Below are 25826 nucleotides of genomic sequence, written 5' to 3' on the forward strand. Positions count from 1 at the left end.
AACCAATTATACTGTATTTATGCATTATACAGGATAGGAAATCCACAAAATTACATACATTCCAACATAAATCTGTAAAAATCTTAAAGTCCACAAACATCCACATCATTTAATTTTTATGATTCCACTGTGAAGCATAAAAGGATCAATTTTTAATAGATTCTTCCTCTCTTATTGAGAAATACTTATAGAATAGTTTAGGTATGATGGTTTGAAACTAATGGCAACACTTGTATTATTGAAAGAATCTAAATCACTATTTGATGCATGATGATAAAAAGTCCTAATCCCAAAACCAAGACATTAAATTGGCATTTAATGAGTTCATCTACAAAGTAACATTACTCAGTTATCTTTCCTATTTCTATTGGTTTTATACAATTTAAATCTTGGATAGTTATAACGTTTTACAGATTTTCATGTTCCAGCTTGCAATTTTTCTTGAAATGTATAGAGAGTACAAAACTTTTAGCGTCTTTCCTATATTAATGACCAATTAAGCATTTGGTAATTGACAATACATGTGTATCAGTTATGTCCCTTAGTTCCTCGTACTGCAAAGTAAACCTAATTTTGCAGAACTAGAATTAATGACCTAGGGTACTTCTTATCAATAACTACATGAAGCTTGACAGTAAAATTCAAGAAAAATGAATTGATTTTGTTTATGTCATATGAGGTAAAAGAAATGTTCATGCTTTCATTAAACTCTGCAAATTCTTTCTATCATACTAGACTTTGACCCGTGCTTACATGGGTTGACATTGCATATCGGACATTTACGAAATAGATATATATTGACACACTGTATTATGACATTTACATAACAAAGTTATAAACCCAAAATAATGCTAACAATTTCACTACATTTTCCTTATTTTGAATAATCTAACCGTGTCTCGGGAAAGGCCCTCACCACAGTTAGAATGCCTTCCATATACCCGTAATGTAGCAGAAAATTGCAGAATCGCTTCGGATTTTGGAGAAAATTAATGAAATTAATGTAGTTGCCTTGAAAACAAAACCCATTTAAATTCATCATAATAAACCTTTTTGAGACTGTAAATACCTTTCATTTAAAAATTTTAATCCATATAATGGAAGAATTCAACACTTTTTCACCAACATACACGTATTTTCTTTCCTACAGAGACAATACACGGAATGCATTCTATCGTAAAACTGGGTCTGTAGGACATTATTCATTTTTTATTTTTACGATAAAACATATTCTATCTTCACTCTCCTAAAAAATATAATGTGAATTTTTTTGCATGTAATCAAATATCTTTTGTTATCACAAAGACAAAAGTAAGTACATGTACTTAGTTGAAATGTACATGTATATTTGTTATTTTATACTTTCTCTCATAAGAAATCATTAATAGATATGAACAGAATATAAAGCACATTTCCAATGAAAATTTACCCATATTTGTACAGAATTATCTTTTCTGAGTTTATTCATGCAAATATGATATTGTGGAAACATAAACTAAAGATCCCGTTAGCGTGAATGTATTGCGCAAGCGCAAGATTGTAAAATAAAAAAAATCCAGATGATTTCTGGGATTTTTTTTTAGAATTTTCGTTGATTATAAATTAGCGAAGCTTATCTGAGAAAAAATAAAAACAAATTGGTAATCTTCAAGTATCGATGACGTTCAGAATATATAAAACAAATGACACTATTCTTCCTATTTATCGGTATAGACCAAAAATTTGAGTCGAGTATATAGTAGTATAGATAGTGGTTTACTTCCAAAAGTAGTGTAATGTGTGATGTGAATTAGACTTGGCAAAATCAATTGTCTGAAAATGTGAAGATTATTTTATTGTTGCTGAATTGCAGATATTAATTCAGTTTAATCATAATCAGTCTTCTTTGCATTTTTGTGAAAAATCAAATTACATGCACTGAAAACTTCTAGGCTGAAAGAACTTATAGACAGATGGCTTAATTTTCATGGGAATGATTTGTATACAACCTCACATCAATGAAAAATTATTGCATAGAAGACAATCCATAAGAAATTGATTCAGGCTCATAGATTTAATTAAATTAACGTTCCACAAAAACTTCCAATGAAATGAAAAATATAATATATATCGGTCTCATAAATTTTCATAGAGCTATTACTATTTTTTCCTTTTATGAATTGAATAGCTATGGTTACAACCATTAGATATAATGGTATACAATAAAAGTTTTAATGGTGTGATAGAAAATGGGTTATCATTTACAATCTTTTCCATTAAGTAAAGGTTAAAATACAGGAAGACTTTTAAAACTTTTTTCATTTAAAAGTCAAATATTGTGCTTTAAAGCACTATAAAATTGGGCTACTTGTTTTTTGTTAGCTAGCGCTAGGATATACCCTGATAGAGGATAATTTTTTTTCATTTAGACCTTTATTCCCTTTGCCAAAATGTTAAACTGTTGAAAATTTAGCAAAAAGTAAACTAGAATAAACTTTGTGATAATTTACTTGTCCATAACATCATCAGATCAACAAACTTGCCTATGTCCAGTGACCCAGAGCATTCGAAAAATCGTCGCAACATCATTTTAACATGCCCCATGGCTCCTATATTAACATGAATTATTCGTAATTTGTAATCTTTGGTTATAATTTTTGGAAGCCAGCATTTACATATTTTCTCCATTCTTGATTTTTGTGAATGAAACTTGTGTTACTGCAACTCAAAAGTAAAAAACTGTGGAACGTCTCTTACAGTCATTTTGTACATATTTAATTAACAACTGTTAATATTAGTTTTATATATATATATATTATATATAGTATTTGTTAAAGCAGTTGCTAGAAAAGGTCTTCTTCTGAGATTCTCACCAATTTGATATATACAAATATCAAATGTCAAATATCATTATGCCATTGTAGTAATTCAATTTTCCATGGCTTCGCTTTCTGTATACTATTTTCGTATTTCAATTCAAGCACAAATAAAATTTACACAAAAATTAGTCACCATGAAAAGCAAGATGAGCATAATGTACCAGTACTTTGATTTTTTAACTATGAAGAGGGCTCGATGGTCGTGACCATTTTTAGACTATTTTAATCTCCTTTAAAGAAGAAGAGGTCTATATAAAGAGATAGGAAAATGATCAAATTTTAAAGCAAAACTATTTGGATTTTTTCCCTTCTAAATGATTGCTTAATGCTATACAAATCATATCTAAATTTAAAAGAAGATTTGCTTGTTAATTTGTTTTATAAACCACATAACCTCCTTTGCTGTAGGTCTGACAATACTGTTAGTTTTCCAACCTCCGAGTTTATGTCTGTGCATGGTGCCCCAAGCACCGATTTCTTTTTATTCTGTTGTAAACAAATTAAATTTTTACATTTTACTTTGGTCAATCATTTGTTATGCTTTGTTCAAAATTTATGCCAATTTTTACTAAAAAAAATCTGTTGCCAGGAAATGAAAATGTATGGGTTGTCTCAATAATTTCCGAACAATCCTCGTACATGTTTAGAATGTGTTGAGTGGGTGGCTGGTATTTGTGATGAGATAAGAGGGTTAAGTATTATCAAAGACACCTATCTATTTGGTAATAGATAAGCTTTAAAGTAGACCATGATGCATTAAGTTAAGTTTCTATACGTGTGCCTCTTACTGTATCAGAGTTACTCCCCTTTGAATGTGAGGAAACTGAGAGTGTTTTGTTTGGTTGTTGCTAAGCGAACAAACGCTTATCTCTGTGAAGTTTACTAAACTTTAAAGTGTAAATAGATACTTATGCCTTGGATATCAAAATGAAATTTTTATGAGTTAACCAACCGAAAACACACATTTAGACAAAAGATTCCTTGTTCAGTCTATATGAAAAGCTAGGTTTACAGGAATTGGGATATGAAATTAGATAGAAATGAGTTTGAATAATTGAAAATGCACAATGTATGCAGCAAAAATACATCTCTAAATTGCATTCAGATAAAACCTTTAATGACTAATGGGTTACCCAGCAACAATACATACTTTTTGATAAATATTGATGAGTGCACTTAGACTTGTATTGCTGATTTCAAAGACAGAAAATTGGCCTTGAAATATATGTATGTTTTATCAAAATTTTCAAGGAGAATTAGAATATTGTGGAATATTGACTTGTATATTGTCTGTATATGTGATACATTGATGAAGTTCAGGTGTTGAACAGGATTGAGATCAATGGGCTCTATTAAAGAGATTGTTATTGGGGGAATAAGAGTTGTATCGGAAATTTCCCGCTCTAGTTTATTATGAATTGATTATCCAATTAATTGTTCAATATAAAGATCCAAGGGGGTTGTCAATTTATTCCTCCCTGAGAATCAGTACTGGCATCTTCATCATACACCACCAGTATACCACCATCACACAACATTGTATGGAAGCAAGAAAAAGGCTTTGAATTGTTTAATCAAATTTTAAAGCTTTGACTAGCTTATTCAGTAAGAGGCAGTTGAAACTTAAAACTTGAATCCAGGGGAACAGTAAGGGACCACATAGGGAGTCCATGGATAATATGAATCAGAAATCAAGCTTTTCCACATGTTACAAATGCATAAGAATTTGCAGAGTTTTGAGTAATGTGAAAGGGTGGAAACATATATTTATTAAATATTCTTCTGTCGAAAACGATGACTTTTTGTTTGTTTGTAAAACTGAATAGGAAGAGACCACGGTTAGTTACATATATAAATTCATATCATGATAATACGTGTGTTATTTGTCAGCCCAAAGAATTTCTGAAAACCCTAAAAAAAAAATGTTGATGGTAATTACAGTACATAATGTTCATAATGATTAAACTGCAAGTGCAGTATATTTGATATGTATTTTAAAAATATTTTGAGCCTTGAATAGGAATATTATTTAAAACTTTTCAAATTTTTATCACAAACCTTATTTAAAGGGAAGGTGTGAGGCCAGGAAAATAATGTATAAGGGTTCTTCTGGGTATTTTAAATCAATATACTGGCAGTGAAGTTCAAAGGTGAAATCTATTAGATGATGAAAGATAACTATGTATTAAACAATCAAAGATTTGTTTATTGTTGTGAACGCTTTAAGCCAGAAGATATAAACACAGTTTAACCAATTGATTGCCTATGGTACATTACTTTCCACCCATTTGACTCCATCAGCAGAGGTTAAATTATTTTTCATTTTTGAAATTTTTAATCTGCCTTACGAGCACAACCTCAGATGTTTTTAAAATTGCCACTGATTTTATTCATAGCATCGTGAAAAATTCTAGATATGTTTGCTTGAGTACTAATTAAAGAGTCTGCTTATTAAGATTGAAGAGATATAAACTAAATGGAAGAGCGCTTTCCTGTGATCTTCTGTTGCTTTGGTTTCGCTGACAATACGGTATCCTGAAGTAAATATTTTGATACGATGATAGTTATATGCACTTAGCTTGATCACTAAAACATTTTTGCCCTCAATCAATTGATGCTGTGAAAGTGTTGACTTTGTGATATAAAAGCAAAAGGCAAACAATAAATTATTAATATTCCTATAGCAGCTAGTTGTCTGAAACCTCCCGACATAAGTGACAATGTACCATTTGCGGAGTTTATGATACACACAGTTGGAGGGATTCCTTTGACTCTAAGAATGATAAATTCGCCCAGGAATCTTAGTAACTCCTTGAGATGAGAGCTCCCTTGGTGTGTTTGAGTAAATTCTATGCCATCTACACTGTTAACCGTTAACCGATGTCAAAATTCGGTGAAAGACTGCTGATTGGGTAAACAATGGATTTTATGGACCACCTTTGGTTGATAATTACTGATTTACATAAGCTCATGACTTGCAGTCGAAGAGAATAAGAAATTTTTGAGTGTCTGGGTTCATCTTCCATTAGGGATTTACCACCCACTACTTGAAGACTTGAAAAGGTTTTTGGTCCTGACTTCCACAAAAGTTTTAAAAAGTTTTAATTCGTTTGAAATGCCATTTAATGACTTTACATTGTATGAGAAAGATTCATTTGGTGTTAGCAATTTGATTAAAATGTCTGATATAAGAATAAATTAGAAATGAAGTGAAATCATAAGAATTAATTCCTTAATGGATTTAAATTCCATTGTGATTCTCTGAGATGTGAATTTTTATCCATTGGGAACCATACAAAATGGTGATAGTTTGATGGAAAAGTAAATATTATTCTATTGAACCATTGTGCAGGAAATTGCATAAAAATATATATTGCCAACGTGTATTTAATTTTGGGACTTCTAAGAGGAAAGTGTTTAAAAATGTGGAAATCCAGTGGAAAATGGAAAGACTTGGCTGCAAAAGCTGTACAAAGTAAAGATAAAACTCAGGAAGCATCAAAGAGTCGAACCCGAGTGCAAAGGAACATCTCCATTCAAAACCTGCAGGTAAGGGAACAGGGAAATTGGACCAAAACTGTGGCATGATTGGGGAAAGATCCAAGGACTGTACATGGCTAATAAAAATTTAAAGTGTTATTTCAAACAAGCATGAACACAAACTAATTAACACAAGGTTTATATATTTCAATGAGGGTTTGGGGCGCTAATCAATTGTTCATGTTCACTTTTTGCAGTTTGAGAAGAATGGCTGTCTTCTATCAGATTTAAAAGTTGATTTTTAGAGAATATACCGGTATATATATTTCTGTTCTTGCAAACCACAGCAGGATTGATTCCTCTAGAAATACACTCGATCATCCATAACTTCATGCTGTTTTAATGCATTGCATTCTTCATCTCTACTGGATGAAATTGATTTATCTTGAAACCTTTTTGTAAGAAAGTCTAATATGAATGAAAATGGAAATTTTTATTTCCATGCTGGGAAAGTAGGAAATTAAAATGTCTCTCCTTTTTGTGTACAATTTTATTTGAGCCTCTAGATCTCTGTAAGAAGAGCCGTTGATTATGTGTGGTTGACTCTCTACAACTCGAGACTCTCGGGGACAGGAATAGTGTTCCTCCTCCCCATTATTGGGCTTTAAATTAATGCAATAAACTATCTAAATCACAGGGAAGGTAAATAAAGTAATATGAGGGAGGCTAGCTTAATGTTACAAGCCAACAGCTCCTTATGGTCCCCATGTAATGGTGTTACAACCACGGAGAACTGAGTTGGAAACTTACTGACAAACTTTGGCAAACTCTGAATTATTCTAACGATATTGAAGTTGTTTTAATGAGGAAGAATTTATCATCATCTTAAAGGATTTTGTGATATTATACTTCTCTTCAGAGAAAAAAGGAAATGATACATGGGAGCGTGATATAGTGTTTTGAATTCAGAAAGACAATCTTGTACCATTGGAAAAATCTGACAGAAATTGTGAAGTCATTTACTAGATAATGGGCCTTTGTGGCTTTAAATTGGCTTTTGATTGGTTTGCAAACCTTGAGTAAGAAGTAGGACTGTAGGACTGAATCCAGTTACCAGGCATTAGCTTTTGTTCTAGCTCTACTATAACGGATGACTGAGTACTGTGCTTATCGTTCCGATCTTCAAAGTGAGTTCTGCGCAATAAGAGTGATTATCTCCGTCACTTTGGCAATCTGTACCATTAAACTGGCTGCAGACATTGATTAGGCTTTGCTGATCAGAGATGCTTTCCCATGCATAATAAATTAAGATACAGACTATGGCAATTTTGTGCAATAAGATAATACCTCACCTTAGATAAAAATTCCTTGCTGTTGACAAGAGAACCGTTCGCAATTCTGCATACACTTGTGTATTAATCTCCATGTAATTTACATTAAATTGCTGCATATTATTGTCAGAAAGGTTTGTTAAGCTCTGTTGATGCTTTTACTGCTTTAAGTTATCGAACTTGTCAAAAGACTTCCTATGACTGTTTTCCGTCGTGTATCCGTAATTCCTACTCAAAGTCAGACTATTTAGCTCTTAACCAAGGTAATTCAGTGGACAAAAGGCTCTACCTAAAGAAGAGAAGAGACTTGGTCGGATTGGGATCAAATCTATGGATGAAGTATGAAATTTGATTTAATTTCTATCTTGAAATCCAAATGCATACCTGATTCTGGAGAAAGCAAGGAGGCTGGAAAATATGATCTTTTAAAAGATACAGTTTCTGATGGAGACTGTGAATGAAAAGGATAAATATTGTACCATAGACCTGAGAAGCAATTGGATACTTTATTCTGGAGAAAGCACAGAGACTTAAAAGCTGTATTATTTGTCTAAGATTATGTCACGATTAATGAAGAAGGCTGTTTTAAGAGTAAGGACTCGGATCCGACAGCAAAGAGTTGTGGATGTGATTGTAAGTATGTACCATAACCTTCGGGAATTTGTAAAGTATATTTTCCAGAAAGTACTTTTAAGGATTAAAAGATTGTTGTATATTTTTTTTCTAACAATTTTTACCCCATACAATTCCTTTTCTTTTTTACAAAGAAAATTTCAATGAAAAACAAAAATATTATGTAAGAGATAAGGTTATATAGGAGTTTTGAATGCTTTCTTAAATTGCAAGAGGAACATTAATTGCATGCAAAATTTACGACTATTTTTGTAATGCTTGTTTCTGCATTGTTCAAGCAATTAAGTTTTTGCAAATTGCACATTTTCCCCTTGGTGTTGATGAAATGACTGCTGACATGCAATGACTCCTCACTTATATTGATGGCACCACAGGATGTTTTGATGACATTGTGTAAATTGTCCCCTCGTGCATATAGCACAATTTACCTGTAAAGTATCACAGATTGCAGTCATTATTGCCATCACTGGAAATCAGCTTCTTCCTCAGTTTTTTATGAAACAGCCTGGGCCTTCATCCGTTTAAGTTGACTACCACTCTCTCCTAGCTTTGAAGGAGAATTCACAGTTGTCATCGGAATATATAAGGCAACTGTTGTCGTTCCAGACAGAGATAAACCATTTTTCCTCCGTGTGCGGATGTGATGTTCCTCCATTTCCTTGGCGGGAATCTCCTGTGTATTTATTATTAATGTAGTTGTCATTTGTTAGACTGTGACTGAGACGGACGAACCCCCATTACACTCTACAACCTGATGAATAGATATTGGAAACCTGTAAGAAATCAGTGGCAAGGTCTGCGGAGATCACACAAATGCCATTACTGCATGTCTTGAATGTCACTTGGATGGTCATGCTTTGGACATAAAAAATGCAGATGTTGGTTCAGATTTTAATGTTTAATATTGTGAGAAAAAGCTACCAGAAAATAGTGTAAATGTCTGAATGTGATAGACTTTTGAAGTCAATGGAGTGCTTAAAATGCCTTTGATTACCATCCTTGTTGCATCATGATTTCCATGTTTGTTTGGGATTTTTGCACTTTAAGCTAACAGTACTATTTAGTCCAGATATAGATCGGTCTGCATGTACTGTAGTGAAACGCCTATGCAATATTTTGTTTGAAGTCAATTAAAAAGTTCCTGATAATAAAATTTAGAAAAAAAAGAGACTATGGCATCTTGGAAACAAATGATCAAACTTCACCGAGAGAGAATAGCCCGCTTGTCCAGTGTAGGGTCTCGGGGCAAATACCAACTTGCACAACAGATGGTAAGGAGATTTTAACCATTTAAAAAATAAGATGCTTCCTTCGGTGATTTATGAGGGATATGAAGTAGCGACATTGCAGAAAAAATTACATTACCTGCATTAGCATAACTAAATTATGATGTAAATCAGTGCATTAGATAAAAGAAATGGTCAAGTTGTCTTACATGGGAATAAGTCTAACATCTTCATGATTATTTCGTGCAGTCCATGATTTTTCTTAGGTTGCTGAAGATTTTGACTGATCGATAAACTTGTTAGAACTGGATTGTGTAGATTTCAACCCTCTCAGTTTCTTTAGAGCTATATGAACCACAACTGGTTTTCTTAAGAAATAAAGGAGAAAATACTTGTTAGATGTAAATATATAACAATAAAACTTGATAGAAAAAAATTCATGCGCAACACATTAAAATACGGTAAGATGGTAACTATGTAGGAAACTCAAAAACATCTTCCGTGCAAAACAGCTAAAAAAAAGTGGAAATGTACGTAGGAAACTCCACCGATCATCATTTATTGTCAGGCCACATCAGAAATTTACAACTGTTTACAAAATCATGGTATTGTAATATAGCTGTTTTATTATGTGTTTTGAGAATACATGAATAGATGGAATAGATACCTTTTGATATACATGTTTTTCTTGTCAATTCTAATTTTAAAGGCGACAGACATTTAAAAAGTGGTTTTTGACACAAAGGTTTGCTTTTCAATGAATTTTAAGTTTTGTGTTTATTTTAAGTATGAACAAATGACATACTATAAAATGTATGGAATATTCTTCACTTTATTTTATGGTTGTCATAAAGTAATAATCAGACAAGATGCATTGAAATCTTTATCATTATTCTTAAATATCAAACCATATGTGTAGCTATGAATGAGTACATGATGGAATTCACTCGTATATCTAACCTGAGAACTTTTATTTCACCTGAAAACTCAGAGTTCTCAATAAAAAAAATCAAATGATCTCTTTTTTTAAGACCTTTAAAGTGATGTTACTGGATTTTGCTTGAAAATTGGATTGAGAAGGATGAGATTTTTCATTTGAAAGTTCTTGTCAGAGTTCTTTCTATCAAAATTCCTTCTTATAATTCAAATATCCATACAGTTGCTGATTTCAATGGGGCGAGGGTGGTGGGGGGAACTTATAAATGATATTATCTATTACCTTTGATGATTTATGTACATGCCTGATACTAAGGGGAGAAAAAAATAATTTTGTAGGTTTTTTGAGATGTTCATCAACAATTTAGCATTCAATCACAAATAATAATAACTTCATCTATACATGTACTTATTTATATAGAGGATCAACCCTTAAGAGTTTTGAATCCCTCCTTTGTGCGATAACAGAGGTGGAATTTCTTATGTTGGCTATCCTCTGTGTATTGCAGAAATACAGTCCACTTGTATTTTACTTGAGTCCCAAGTACAAAGTCTCAATTCTGTTTTTGATTCGGACACTACATGTACATATATATACACAGTTAAACACAGACAGGCACAGCGGATAGTTAGCTGTTTATTCATTAAATCCTTGTGTGTCTTTTGTACTCTACCTGTTATTAATCATGCTGTTATTTACACCTCGGGGATTAATACCCGAGATTAAAAGCCATTAGCAGAAATAACTAGTATTTCATTATTAATTAGGTCTAAATGAGAGGTTACTAGGTTAATAATTAACCATGCCAATTAATAATTGGTAAAAAAATCCACCCAGCAGTAGCCATATAATACTGCAGGGTATCTTGCTGGACTGTGGTAATTTGAACATTAAGTTTAATCCCAGTAATTCACGGGATTTGGCCTCGACTCCTTCTTTCCTGATGTGAACAATGGGGTTGATTAAAACCCTTTAACCAATATTTGTTCTTTGAAGAGAAGGTATATACATGCAGACAATAGAACAGGCACATGGAGGAATATATAGATAAAATTGATCTGTCCATGCAAGTTAGAGAAATTGACATTTAAATTCGGAACACTATGCCGGCTTTGTGTTTGGGCACCCACTATTAATATTTTGTTTGATCGTTTTACTCTCTTCTGGTTCTTATCTGTGACATGATTGGTTAATTTTCTCAATATACGACACATGGAAACCATTGAGTTCTGGACTGTTTGTGTATGCTTGTTATGTACAAAGAAATGAAACCTGTCAATTTTTTTGGACAGTCTTCAGGGTGAATTGTTGTCACCTGATTTGACTGTGTTACCTGTGATTGTACAGAACCGTTTTTTGTGTTGCTACAGGACACAACAAAAAGTTATCTGTCATTAACGGCAGAAAGGCTGTAGGGATATTGGATTTTATTCTATGGATTTTTCTCTCTCGTAGTATGGATCTGTTTTTAGGCACTGTACAGTAGATTTTTAAAGAATTTTAATTGGTGAAAGTTCAAAATGGCAGCAACGTCGACAGTGAAAGCCAATAGAGAGCTTCAGATGGTAAGTTTTGCTGATTCTGTGGGGGTGGGGAAAATGTGGTAGGGGTGAGGGAGGCTAAAGAGAATCAGAGGGAAATTTTAATGGTTCAAAACACTCATTACTTCAGAGACGATGAATGGAAACAATTACGATATACCCTACTTGTAGAAATCATTATGTTTTTAAACTATTAACAAATTCATGTCATATTCGGCTAATGATTCTCCTTTTGTGTTATGATTTTAGTATTATGTCAAGCCGATATGTTTTCTTGTAACAGACTATAAAGTACATGTGTATATGCAGACAGAAGAAAATTTAACAAGTTTATAAATTCCTTGGTTACTGACCAATTAGTTTTGGAAGGTGATACTGGCTTTATTTTCAATATTTGGTTGGCATATTGTTTGGTAACAAAATTTTTACTCGTAATTTCCTTCTTTATTGTCTTATCGATAATATTATATTAGTACATGTAATCCATATCAATGAAGAGGTATTGTTGCCATGTAAAATTTCCATTCATACAAATTGCAGTTCTTTGTAGTGAAATTCCTAATTAAATTGGTTGGATTTTTGGAGATTACACAATGGGATTTATGCAGTAGGAGTGTGGGAACATTTCTGTTTATCTATCAGATAAACTTCAACCATTTAGGATTGAATTTTTGGCTGATTTAAATGTTGTTGTTTAAAAATAGTCATTATGAAGATTGGGACAGACATCTGTCACAGGATAATAATGCCCAGGCCCTTATAATCACAGATAATCTGCACTGTAATCAGATTAACCTGATCTATGCAGATGTTATGTAATAATGTGTGAGTTATCGCGTAGCAGGTTGAAATTTGTTTTCCTATGAAATTTCTTTTTATATATAATATCCTTGAGCAAGTGACAATTGAATATTAATAAAAAGAAAATCTTAGACCATTACTGGTATTCATAACCATGCAGGCATGCATGTTGGTTGCATGTTGATTTTCAACAATCAATGCTTAATTTGCATGGGTTTAAATATTTCATATTATAAAATGAAAATAATCCTCTTGAATATTGGCTTTATTCAAAATTGCTCATATTTCATATACCTATTTATCAATAAATTTTGCGTCAAATTCTGTTCAAGTTTGCTTGGGATTTGGTATTTGTGATGAAAGCGATAGACACAAAATTAACCTTGCAATTGTATTATTTTATAATATTGGCCTGAATTAGTTACAATATTTATATCCATTGATGAAGCTATTAAAAAAATGATGCATGTCATTACATATCATTGAGTTTGCTTTAAGTTTAATGTGTAAACCATGCTGTAAAATGATATGTTGAAATAATTTTTTTCACATTAAGAAATTAAACTTGTTGGCCAGGGTTCGATCTAGAGGGACAGTTTAAAGATATCAAAATTGAAGCATAAAGTATGTGCATTATGTAAAGTTAGAAAAATAAATTTCAAATTGGAACATCACTGTTTTATTTACTAATACATAACTATAACTAGAGGTTGTTTTTTCTCTCTCTCTCTCTCTCTCTCTCTCTCTCTCTCTCTCTCCTGATTCTTTATCTAATTTTTTTTTGTAATTCTCACTTGCCCTTTTGAATGTCTCTTGAACCATGGGCCAGCATTTAGGATTTACTCACATCTGCTTTAAAAGGAAAAAGTTTTAGATTTTATTATACTAGATAAAACAAGAAAAGAATTCTTATTACACCAATAGATCCCAATCTAAAACTATAAAAGCACACCCTTCCATAATTATTCACACCGGACACACCCTTGGCCCATGCATTGATCAGAATTTTGTCTCTATTTAATTTATCGACAAGTGTAATATTGATTGTCGATCTTTATAAAACTGTCAGTGTCAACAGTTGAAACGCACAGCACTCAGGGTAGATAATCCTGCCGGTTTTAGATTTAAGTTAACAATCGATGACTGAATAGGAGGGGGGACCTGTTTTTATTGCTCAAATCACAAATTTATCACGTTATCGCACCAATATCTTAACTACTAGATAAACTATCATAAATTATTATGACTATCAGCAATGAATTTTTTTTCGTTCAAGGGCCCGGGTTTATTTTTGTACCCACTTAAATCTGAAAGTTAAGGACAGATTTATCAAGACATTCGTGTAAGAAAACCATCTAGATTCCCTGGGCACCCAGATCATTATTTGCACAAGATCTTGGAACATATTATAAAATGTTTACATCTTCAACACTGTTCAAGTTTACTAAAATCTTCCATTTAAAAGAAAAAGAAGTTTGTTGTATATTTGGTGTGTCATTCCAACTTTTTATGTGTCACTGTGACAGTGTCGTATATCATTTTGAAAAAGTAAAGAAATCTTTAATTGCATACATGTAAAGAAAAACCTAGGGTCATGTAAAAAACCAATAGCATTGTAAAGGTTTTCAGCGGGATAACAAAACTTACATTGAATTCTTTTGAAGAGTTTTTAGTTTGCACTATTTTGGCAAGCCAAAACTTCAAAGGCTTGAGTTGAAATTATACATCCAAATCAATACTTGTTCAATTAGAAATGCCACCTGTTTGTAAATATAGGACTTTATTGTGAGGTGAGGGGAAATGGTTTGTAAATATGTACCAAGTTACTTATATTAAATTTTGTAAAATAGATGGCCTTATAGGGCTATGATTAAGTTAAATAATTTCATTGCATGTGCAATTTTCCAAAACGCTTAACTTCCTGTAAAAAATTTAATCTCAAATTTCTTCTGAGAAATGGCTGGACAAAGGACCATGGTCTTTTTTTAGGAAAAAAGTCAGCCGGCTCTTCATGGGAAAAAGACTATATCAATGCAAACAGCCACTTGTACAATAATGTTAAGGCTGGAGACAAAAGCGTTAAATTACTTTTATATTGTATGAAGACCTAATGAGCATATGATCTTGAATTAAAAACTTGAAAGATAACCTATAAAAATTCTACTCATTGATTCTGACATCTGCTTGTATAACACTCAATACTGAGATTTTAGTGATGGTTCACTGCTGCTTTTGCAGTGTGCATCCGACTTTTTCACTCAACAGTCATTTCCTGATCACTGGTAATCTAGCAAAGCATACATAGTGAAAAATAATAAAAAGTTAAAAGATATATTAATAGTACTGATCAAATTAATACATTAAAATAGACTTGGATTGAATGGAATTCAATTGAATTTATTCTTCTTTCTACTATTTCTTTGGTACCATGAAACACTTTAGAAAACTTTGATAAAACCTTTTCAGGATTTAAAATAACAGGATTTCTGTTACTGGTATCATTTTTGTGTAGAAAGTGTTGACATTCTTTTTTTTTCTCTTCAGCAAAAGCTCAAAGAAGAGAGGGAAGCTAAGCGAGCACATCTAGATGAGCGCCACTTCTACATCCTACAGACCGTCGCTGACAGCCTCGGTCTGGAACTCACTGAAGTGGAGGATGCCATATTGGAGGGAAATCAGGTACGATATGGAGTTCCTCAGAGCCATGCCAAAAATCTTTGGCATGAATGAAGTAAAGGGATAAAAAGCTAAAACCATATGCAAATTATGATATTAAAATAGGCACTTTTGTATTGTGCATCTCAACAGATTTGAATATAATGAAAAGTTCATCATAATCGTTTCATGTACAACCCATATACTGAAGTGATGAAATCTCTGTTCATAGACAATTTATGCTTCCTTCTTATTTAAAATTAATGTATTTTTCTGGTGTTTGTAGATTGAAATGATGGACCAGTTCCTGAGTCCAAACAGTGTGAGCCAACTCTTGTTCTATTACCAAGAACCGGAACATGTGGAACCAGGTACGGTGTCTCCATAGCAATAGTAGTCTGCTGTGTGGCTAGTCAAAGTGTAGAGAGAACGAAAAAAAAGTCATCTGTGAATGAAATGATCACTTAATGGATCAAATTATAAAATGTTTATGTGATTGTTAATCACTATGAAATGTATTAGATGCTAGATTGCGATTGTGAATTGATTATTGCAATAGGATGAGGAAAACAAACACTTTAATGGTAAATGGTTCAGCACCATTTTGTCAATGGCCATGGAGAATCCATGACTGAATTTTTTTTCCTAATTCATTAATTGCACCATATTTGTTGTTAATGACTTGGGGCTACTGTTTTTTCTTATTTTTCTCTTCTTTCCAGTGCACGCGGGCATTTACATTCCTATATCAAACCGGAGACGAGAATCAAATATTTGTACGAGTCTATGTCTATTCAGATATTGTTGTGAATTGTATTCGTCTCACGTCCTTAATTGAATATATGTTGGTTGAAAATGACAAACACTTTTAAAAAATGCAGTGGAATTGATCAAACTACTAATCAATATACCTTTATACAGATGTCAGATTCTATATATAATTCATTTCGCTAAAAAATTATACCTCAAGGGTCCAATTGAAAATATTAATAATTTGGTTTTGAGAGTTTTAACCATACTTGTGCACCTAGGTGATGGAATTCTAAACCCAATGGTTATACATCAGAACTCATAAGTATTCACAAATTGGTGCAATTTGTTCAAGATCTTTAAATTTGAATTCAGCTTGTGTTTTCTAGTAATTAGGCCTTACTAGTAAAAGCTTAGGGAAAAATAGATCTGTTTTAGCAATACAAACAATGGAAAATTTTAAATGTTTAAATCCCTGTCAGGTCCTGTTGCCATGGAGATGTACAAACTTAGACATCATGGTTTGTGTTTTGAGGGCGTTTTTTTATCTGTATGTGGGACAACTTCATTTCTCTTTTAAATGTAACCAAACGTTTGTCCTTCTGGTATTTCAGTGGCGGTCGGATTTCATATTCCCCAAACTGCTGAATCAAGGAAAAAAGACCAGAATATTTGTATGATTCAAAGTTGTCTGATCCCTACTCTTCTTTCTAAAGACTCTGATATGGACTTTTCCCATTAGTCACACCTAATGTCATTGTGAAATTCCTTTTTCTAGCTGCATGTCTTTAAAATTGGCAGCGTTTCAAACAGGGTTTTTGGGACTTTAAATAATAATATGTAAAAGTAATGGATATATTTAGAAATGGTACATATGTGAACAAGAGCTTATGACTAAAAATGTTTGTCCATATTAGAGTCTGTCTCCATTTAGTCAGAAATATATATAGACAAATTTTCAAAAAATAGTCATCTTTATTTATTAATACTAGAAATAATTCACCACAGCTTACATGAAGCTTTCACCCTAGGTTTATATGAAGCAAATATTTTCATAGCTGTATATACATGCATCATTTGAATGAATTACACAAAAAAGGCAAAAATATGATTATATGCCACTTAAATTTTGCTAAAATAATGTTAGCGCAAATCACACAAGCTTCTTCTCTAAGCAGCATTTCTTTTAACCTCATGATTTTTCATCTTTTCTTGAACTGTTTTTGACTATAGTCATCTTTTTTCTTTGCAAAAAATTACATATTAAAATTTTTAGCACATCCATTATTTTACTCTTCATTCCCTCATACCATTTCTTACTTCTTTTAGCATTTAACCAGAAACGTTTTAAGTTTTTGTTTTATATTGATTTTATGTTGAGTGTGTGAAGTATATTTTGCCATGAAATATACTCAGTTTGTTTTTCTTTTGTCCGCAGATTAATGTTTTTCTTATGTTTTGTTTCACGATAATATAGCTAGCAAATAATGCCTGATGTATTTTAGATTTGCAGTTGAATGTGAAAAGGCACCATTATAGATGTGATTTTAGCAAGTTTTTCATGCAATGTATTACATGTAATGAACATACTATAGTCACGCATAATAGAAACCGAATATAGAACTGTAGTGTTAAATTAACCTGTAAGACTTTGCTTAATATCGAACAATGCACATTTGTCCTTAAAAGTTCATTTACTTACAAGAATTAACTCTCTAGTACCGGTACACGCAGATTTATTATGTGAACATAATCCCTCGATGAATGCTTATTGAGAATTAGGGTTACTATTATAGTTTAAAGAAATGAATGGCGGGCTATACTTACGAAATTAAATGTATTAAGTAAACAGAGATTTTAAGATATTACAGATAACATTATATAAGAGGTGTAAAAATTGTAGGGGATTTGAAATAAGAAAGAAATGATATTATTTAAAAATATAATATTACACTGTATTATTTTTAACAAATTGAAATTACCGTACTCGTACATAACATTCATAAGAAAAAAAAACCTGTATTATCTATATGCACTCTTTATTGGTGATTAAACAATGTACATTGTTTTTGATAGTGGATCATTTGAGAGTGGGTCCACCTCAAGCCAAAGTTTCCAAGACATCCAAACCCAAGGTGTTTGTCACCAATGGCCGAGACACTCCCCTGCGAGGAGTGGCCCTAGTTTTCACCAAAGTGGCCGAAGCAGATGTCACCATCACCGAAACCAATATTATGAAGGTAAATAGCCATGAATAATCTAAAAAGATATTCTGCAGCCAGAAAGATGTAGTATAGTGATTAATCAATTAATTTAAGGCCCTTAATTTTATGTTAAGAAGAATTTCAAGAATAAGAGAACAATTTTTTTTCACGTAAAAATGTTTCCAATGCAATATGTATTATGGCAGAAGATATGCAATGACATGAATTTCATCAGGCAGCAGTTAAAAAGTACTAAGTCTTGTATATTTTATTTTTACAACAGGAGGTGACCTTCACTCGTTTGGATACCAGTGGGAATGGGAAAAACGGCAGTGGACTGCTGCATGCAGTAGAGACTCTTCTGTCCTCCATCTTTATTCCTGCCTTGAAAAACCTTGACAAGGGATGGGGAGCTCTGGGCACTCCTTCTGGTGAACAAGTCCGACAGGACTTCTTGAACACTTTGGACTCTTTTGTTTCAGTCCTTGTTGGTGAGTAATTTTCATTTGTTCAAGTTGATGGATAAAACTTGTAATCAGATCAACAGATATAAATGATGTACAGATCTGCTTTGTGTTGAATTATTTACAATAGTTTTGTATTGAACCATTTTACTTTTTAAGGTGCACAAGAAAGCTTGGAAGAAAAGGTTACACTCAAACCCTGTGAGACCTATGACCTGTCCAAAATCCAGACCCCTGCCGACTACCAGGCAGTGGCCAACAGCTCGGAGGCCCTTGAGGGGATCGAGAACTGTATGAACGTCTGGCTGAAGCAGCTTGAGCAGGTCCTCGCTGAGAGCGAGCAGATGAGGAAGGAAGCAGACGACATTGGACCCCGAGCTGAGCTCGACCACTGGAAGAAACGCATGTCACGCTTCAACTACCTCCTGGATCAGATCAAAGGGCCAGATGTGAAGGCTGTGCTGGGTGTCTTGCATGCCTCCCAATCCAAGCTCATCAAGGTATTGCATTTCACTTGTACTACATTTTGTAGAAATGATAGGAAGTGCAATGAAATACTTTGAAGTAGTAGAAATGTTTTAATTTCTATTTGATGAATTCTTATATTTTTTGTTGAAGCAATGGCAAGAGCATGATAGGAGAATCACCGACTTAGCCAATGAGGCCCGTGACAATGTCAAGTTTCTGTACACCCTGGAGAAGTTCTGTGACCCTCTGTACAACAGCGACCCTGTAAGGACAACTCCGATTTGATTTTTCCATTTCCATCTCCTTCTCTTTTCCTTTCTGCCAAAAAATAACAACATTGTTGGTTTGTTTTGTATAGGTTGGCATGTTGGAAGGAATACCTGGCCTGATCAATGCCATCAGAATGATCCATTCCATCTCCAGATACTACAACACATCTGAGAGGATGACATCCCTCTTTGTCAAGGTAAACTTAAAATCTGTAATCTCGTTACTATTTAAAGGCGTTTTTTAATCCCTCAAGATCAAAGACCAAAGACAGATGTTTTTCACCTTTCTGTGAATTCCCTCCTATTGTACACAAAAGATGATCATAATATTTTTATATAGTTATTTTAACATATATTGCTATGCTGCAGGGAATACAAAATTATTCCTCTTTCTAGGTTGCCACTTTTGACGTTCAGGCTTTAATAAATAATTTCAGCAATTTGAAAATATTGGCGAGTAAGTTAGTAATTGTAAACCCTCTTTTTCAGATCACTAATCAGATGATCACAGCGTGTAAGTCCTACATCAGTTGTCAGAAGACAGAGACTGTGTGGACTCAGAACCAGGCCGACGTTGTCCGTAAACTCAATGACTGCATCAAGCTCAATGAGGAGTACCAGCGCTGCTTCCACAAAACCAAGGAAAAGCTGGAGAAGATGCCCAACGAGAGGCCGTTCGAGTTCTCCGAAATGTACATCTTTGGAAAGTTTGACACCTTCACCCGAAGACTGAAGAAGATCATTGAGATGTTTGAGACCATCTCTATGTACTCTCATTTGTCCGAGTCCAAAATTGAAGGTAGAAATCTCTAGTACATGTTGTAGTTAATGAAATGTACAGCATAGTAAATGATAATTTATTCTACGAGAATTCATCAGTAGATTTTTAAGTAGTAACATGTATCGGTCTTCATTTACAGGAATTGAGCAGTCAGCAACAAGATTCAATGTCATTGTGACCAACATGAAGAAGAAACCATATGACTTCTTGGACCAGAGGAAGACTGAGTTTGAACTGGACTTTGATGAATTCAAGAGAATGGTGGCAGAACTTCATGTAAGTGACAGTGATGTAATTGATAGAGATCAATTGTATATACCGGTATATTATTTTGTGAAACCCAGGACTGATAAATTTTCCCCTAACTAAAAAAAATATTAATTTTGATGACTAGAGAATATTGTTACCTTTACCCTTTCTGAATTTTAGCAAAACATCCAGATGTTCATGGACCAGAAGTTTGAGAAGATCGTCAGTACCACCAGAGCCCTGGTCCTACTTCAGAGGTTCGAGAAGCTGAACTTACCAGGACTGGGTATCTACGACAAGTACCAGAGAATCCTCAGTCACTACGGAAAGGACATCGAGAATGTGTCCAAACTGTACCAGAAAAACAAGAATGACCCACCGGTGGCCAGAGATCTGCCTCCTATTGCTGGTTAGTGGAAATTCAATTATGATGACTTGTCTTTAATACCTATCATCGAAGTTAAATTGTATTAAAGAAAAAACAATTGCCTATGAGGTTCTTACATAAGAATTATTTGTCCTAAACAGGGAAGATAGCCTGGGCCAGGCAGCTCTACCGTCGCATCCAGGAACCCATGGAAGTCTTCAAACAGCAAGGAAAACTCCTGGAAATGCCAGAGGCCAAGAGGATCATCAAGAACTTCAACAAACTGGCCAAAGTCCTGCTGGAGTTTGAGATGTTGTACCACAGAGGATGGCTCAGACAGGTACCAGCTTTGTGTATAATTCTGAAAAAACATTAAAATTTTATTGTTTATTATCATAAGAGAATAGATTTTCTCCCCGTTGTGTTTTACTTTCCTGATGGATGCAATGTTTTGTAGATTGAGGCTGCTAGATCAGGACTTCAGGCCTCACTCCTGATCAAACACCCAGAGACTGCGGAACTGTTTGTTAACTTTGACCCCCAAATTCTGACCATGGTGAGGGAGACTGAGTGCATGGCCAGGCTGGGACTGGAGATTCCTCCACTGGCCATCACAATGAGAGCCAAGCAAACTGAGTACAAAGACAACTACAGTGCACTGCAGGTAAATCAACCAGGTGTTCTAATGGTGAAGCCTGAGGGAACCTTCATTTTAATTACAGTATCTGAGTATTAGTATCCTATTTGTGATCATAATCTGTATTGTTCTATTTGTTAGATGCTACTGCAAGAAAATAAGAGGGTGAGGAATAAGATCCCCACAGCCTTTGAGAGTTTGATGGGTCCACATGTTAGTAAAGTGGACAAGAGACTGGAGCCGGGCCTGAGCAAGCTTTCCTGGACCTCTCTCAACATCCAGGAATACATCCAGGAAGTGTACAGTGTTCTGGGAGAACTGGAGCTCCTGATGGACCGCGCCCACGACCTGATGGAGTTCCGGATCGACGCCGTCCTGAAGGAGATGTCCACCACCAAGCTGTGTCAGCTTCCAGAGGACGAGCCCTGGCTGTGTGACGCCTTCCTGGAGAACACCCAGGTATGTTTATAGGGAATGGTGGAGATTGAACCTAAAACTAAAATCTACAATGTGAGCAAAGGGAGAAAACCTGACAATATTGATTCCGTTGTGTTATTCAGATGCTGTGTGCCAAAGGAGCTGTGGCCTTGCAGACAAAGTCCCTGGTGGTGGAGGAAGCGGCCAATGAACTGATCAACATGTTGTGTCCTGTTGATTTCGAGGATGAAGATGAGAAGATTGAGATGGAAGAAGATGAAGGTAACGTTTTTAAAGATATATAACAAAGATAGCTCTTGTACTCAAGAAGATAAGATAATATGTGAAAGACTGCTAATTGTATTCAATGTATGAAATATTTTATTATTTTAAATAGAAGAACAACGAAGCCAGGCTGGTAGTCCCACTGGATCCCAGGGAGCTAGGACCAGCAGCAGGAAGTCTCGCCCTGTGTCTTCTAAAGCTCATCTAGTGGCCAAGAAGAAGCGAGAAATGAGAGAGAACATCGAGGAGGCAGCCAATGAGCTGCTGGCTCACTTCAACCACAGGAACCAGGATGCCCTGATGAAGGTCACCAAGAATACCCTGGAATCTCTACGGAAACGAATCACCTCTAGCTCGATGGTCCACTACCTGGGTAAGGATAATGCATATATCGGTAGAACTTTTCCTCACAATCTGATACACTTTATAGAGAATAAAGTGATTTTGAATGGTGGATGAAATAGAAATTGAAAAATAATTCTTATTTCTTTATTGCAGGAGATTCTGGAGGCTTTGGTGATGCTAAGAAAGACAGTGGCCCCTTCTTTAAGACCTTCGCTACTTTGGCCATCCCAAACATTGTAATGCAGCCTGCATTAGATGAGGTTCAACAGACTGTCAACAAAGCTGCTCAGATGATCATCTCTGTCAGTAAAGGCGTGGCTAAATGGAGTGAGGAGAGAAAACGACCTCAGAAATCGGCAGTAGACCGTGAGCATGCTGTGGCAGCCGATCGCAGACAGAGTGTGGTCAGTGCTGCCTCTGATGCTGCTGGAGAGAAGAAGGAAGAGGAAACTGAGATGAAGAACTACACCATCACCCAGCAGGCCAAGAACTACTTCAAGGCTGTGTCCGAGAACAAGGAAGTCACCAAGCTGGTGTCCCTTCTCTCCACATCCATCAACTCCACCAAAAAGGTAAGAAACAGAAGCTTGTTTCCTTTTTTAAACATTTTGAGAATTTCCTGTCATTGGTGTATTTTTTTAAATGCTATAAAAGAAGTGGAAGAACACTGCTTGCTTGTGATTTTTTACTCATTGAAATGGAAAGTCATTGATAAGAGATGTTTAGTAACAGGAATTTAACTTGATACTTTATTAGGAGGTGACTACTGCCCTGGACCGATTCTCTGGCTATCACCCAATCTGGGAAAAAGACAGAGAGGATGACCTTGTGGAGTTCAACAAGGAGGACCCCAAGCTGTCGGAGTACGAGGCCAAGATCAAGCACTACGAGGAGCTGGAGGTGGAGATCAACGGACTGCCCGAGTTCTACGATGTCGGCCCTATCGCCCTGTACACAGGTAGGAAGCCGAGGGCACTGACTATACAATTGTTGTGATTTTAGGGGGTAAACTATATGTTCATTAAGGTTTCATCTTGAATTGTTTGTAAAATGTAACCATAAATGTTGGCATAGACATGACTACATGTTTATGCCAATTTTACATCTTTTTGATGTAAGTTCCTGGAAAATTTGGACATTGAATGCTATTTAGAAATAAACTTATAGTAGCAGAAGTTCAATAGATGTTTGATGAAAAAAACAAATAACATGGTATAAAACTGTGGTGCCCTTTTCCAGAGAACCTGAAGCTTGGTTTGACAACAGAAACCAAAGCATGGAAGCTCCACTATGGCAAAGCCTGTAACCAGAAATATAGCATGGAGATGGAGAGGATCTTCACCTTTATTGAGGACCTCACCAAGCGCCTGTCTCGGCCCCTCAAGGACCTCGATGATATCAGGTTCGCCATGGCAGCCCTTAAAGAAATTCGAGATGATGAAATCAGGATTGACATGTTGATTGGTCCAATTGAGGTAAGTTGACATTTGAAAGCATCTTCACCCAACCGACCCTTACCAACCTTCTAAAATCAAATTTTAAGTATATCAATATGCAGTGTAAACTTGAAGTGTAAAATAACCTCTAATATAAAAGTGTATGTGAGATGAGATAACCCCGATGTTTTACTCTGTAGGAGTCCTATGCCATGCTAATCAAGCATGACCTGCCGGTCAATAAGGAAGAGACAGAGAAGTGCGACACACTGCGCTACTCCTGGGAGAAACTCCAGGTCCAGACCTCCGAGGTCCAGACGGAACTCCTCCAGGTTCAGCCACAGTTCAAGTCGGAACTTATCGAAAACGTCAAAACCTTCAATACGGACTGCAGTGACTTCTACAGCACATACGACACGGTGAGTTTTGTATGGCTCTTGTACAAGTATATGAAAACTTCAATTATACATCTTTATTACTTTTTAAACTTAAAACTTTTCTCTAAAAATTTACACAACTGCGGTTACTTGCAAAGTTTTCGATTTTTGTTCTATTAAACAAAAAAAAATTTCTTTATTAAACCTTTTTTCCTCACTTCTTGGAAACATTTTTAATGCAATTTGAATTTCTTCTCAATCCAACAGCAAGGACCAATGTGTGCTGGAGTTCCCCCTCGCGAGGCCTCTGACAGACTCATCATCTTCCAGAACAACTTTGACGTCCTTTACAAGAAGTTCATCACTTACACTGGGGGAGAGGAACTGTTCGGTCTGCCTGTGTCAGATTATCCCAAGCTCGGACAGATTAAGAAGGAGCTGAATTTGCTCCAGAAGCTGTACAGCTTGTACAACAATGTTCTGGAGACTGTGCATGGATATTATGACATTCTGTGGGCGGACATTAACATTGAGAAAATCAACAATGAACTGCTTGAATTCCAGAACAAGTAAGGCATTGAAATATGAATAAAACTGAAATTATTGATATAATATTATGTCTACATATAATTGTTAACCACTTTGTCTTACTGATAAATAAAATTAGGGATGTTATGTATGTATAGAAGGATATGTTACAATATGTTAATACTTACAGGTGTAGGAAACTTCCCCGTGCCTTAAAGGACTGGCCTGCCTTTGAAGACTTGAAGAAAACAATTGACAACTTTAATGAGATGGTGCCTCTTCTTGAGCTGATGACAAACAAGGCCATGAAGCCGCGTCACTGGAATAGGATGGCTGAGGTTACAAGTCACGTGTTCGACGTGGAGAGTGACAACTTTGCTCTTAAGAACATTCTGGAAGCCCCACTTCTTGAGTTCAAGGAAGAAATTGAGGTATGAATCACTGTTATTACTCAAATATTACTTATTGTCACGTGTATGAAGCTTTGAATTGATATGTAAGTGAGAGGTAGATGTAACTCTGATAACTGGCTGTGTTTTACAGGATATCTGTATCTCAGCCGTCAAGGAGAAGGACATTGAAGCCAAACTGAAACAGGTCATTGCCGACTGGAACAACAAGGAATTTACCTTCGCTCAATTCAAGAACAGAGGAGAGTTACTGCTCAGGGGAGACAACACCTCAGAAATTGTCTCACTTATGGAAGACTCTCTCATGGTTCTCAGCTCCCTGCTCAGCAACAGGTATGACACACTGCTAGAAACAAAGGGCAAGATCCTTCTATCTC

The 25826-nt window shown here is 34.9% G+C and overlaps 1 protein-coding gene across 9 annotated transcripts in view; it reads left to right on the top strand.

Moving 5' to 3' along the window:
* LOC105343243 (dynein axonemal heavy chain 5) overlaps nucleotides 1-25826 on the top strand; it is a 60497-nt gene that overhangs the window by 14928 nt on the left and 19743 nt on the right. For 2 of the 9 annotated variants that reach the window (XM_011450528.4, XM_066079659.1), the window contains exons 1-24: nucleotides 6267-6407; nucleotides 15352-15486; nucleotides 15749-15833; nucleotides 16827-16886; nucleotides 18289-18452; nucleotides 18700-18907; nucleotides 19040-19380; nucleotides 19499-19612; nucleotides 19707-19814; nucleotides 20107-20416; nucleotides 20538-20674; nucleotides 20828-21056; nucleotides 21176-21354; nucleotides 21472-21678; nucleotides 21793-22110; nucleotides 22212-22350; nucleotides 22466-22726; nucleotides 22852-23270; nucleotides 23455-23656; nucleotides 23938-24173; nucleotides 24335-24553; nucleotides 24779-25080; nucleotides 25230-25470; nucleotides 25583-25782. In XM_011450528.4, coding sequence (XP_011448830.3) covers nucleotides 6282-6407; nucleotides 15352-15486; nucleotides 15749-15833; nucleotides 16827-16886; nucleotides 18289-18452; nucleotides 18700-18907; nucleotides 19040-19380; nucleotides 19499-19612; nucleotides 19707-19814; nucleotides 20107-20416; nucleotides 20538-20674; nucleotides 20828-21056; nucleotides 21176-21354; nucleotides 21472-21678; nucleotides 21793-22110; nucleotides 22212-22350; nucleotides 22466-22726; nucleotides 22852-23270; nucleotides 23455-23656; nucleotides 23938-24173; nucleotides 24335-24553; nucleotides 24779-25080; nucleotides 25230-25470; nucleotides 25583-25782 — 4940 coding nt within the window. In that variant the 5' untranslated portion in view covers nucleotides 6267-6281. Of the gene's footprint in view, nucleotides 1-6266; nucleotides 6408-8160; nucleotides 8303-9459; nucleotides 9574-11618; nucleotides 12031-15351; nucleotides 15487-15748; nucleotides 15834-16184; nucleotides 16239-16826; nucleotides 16887-18288; nucleotides 18453-18699; nucleotides 18908-19039; nucleotides 19381-19498; nucleotides 19613-19706; nucleotides 19815-20106; nucleotides 20417-20537; nucleotides 20675-20827; nucleotides 21057-21175; nucleotides 21355-21471; nucleotides 21679-21792; nucleotides 22111-22211; nucleotides 22351-22465; nucleotides 22727-22851; nucleotides 23271-23454; nucleotides 23657-23937; nucleotides 24174-24334; nucleotides 24554-24778; nucleotides 25081-25229; nucleotides 25471-25582; nucleotides 25783-25826 lie in introns of those variants that run through there. The other 7 variants (XM_066079661.1, XM_066079663.1, XM_066079660.1 and 4 more) reach the window with 6 other exon arrangements.

This window comes from Magallana gigas, chromosome 3, assembly GCF_963853765.1.
Source record: "Magallana gigas chromosome 3, xbMagGiga1.1, whole genome shotgun sequence".
NCBI classification, from domain to species: Eukaryota; Metazoa; Mollusca; class Bivalvia; order Ostreida; family Ostreidae; genus Magallana; species Magallana gigas.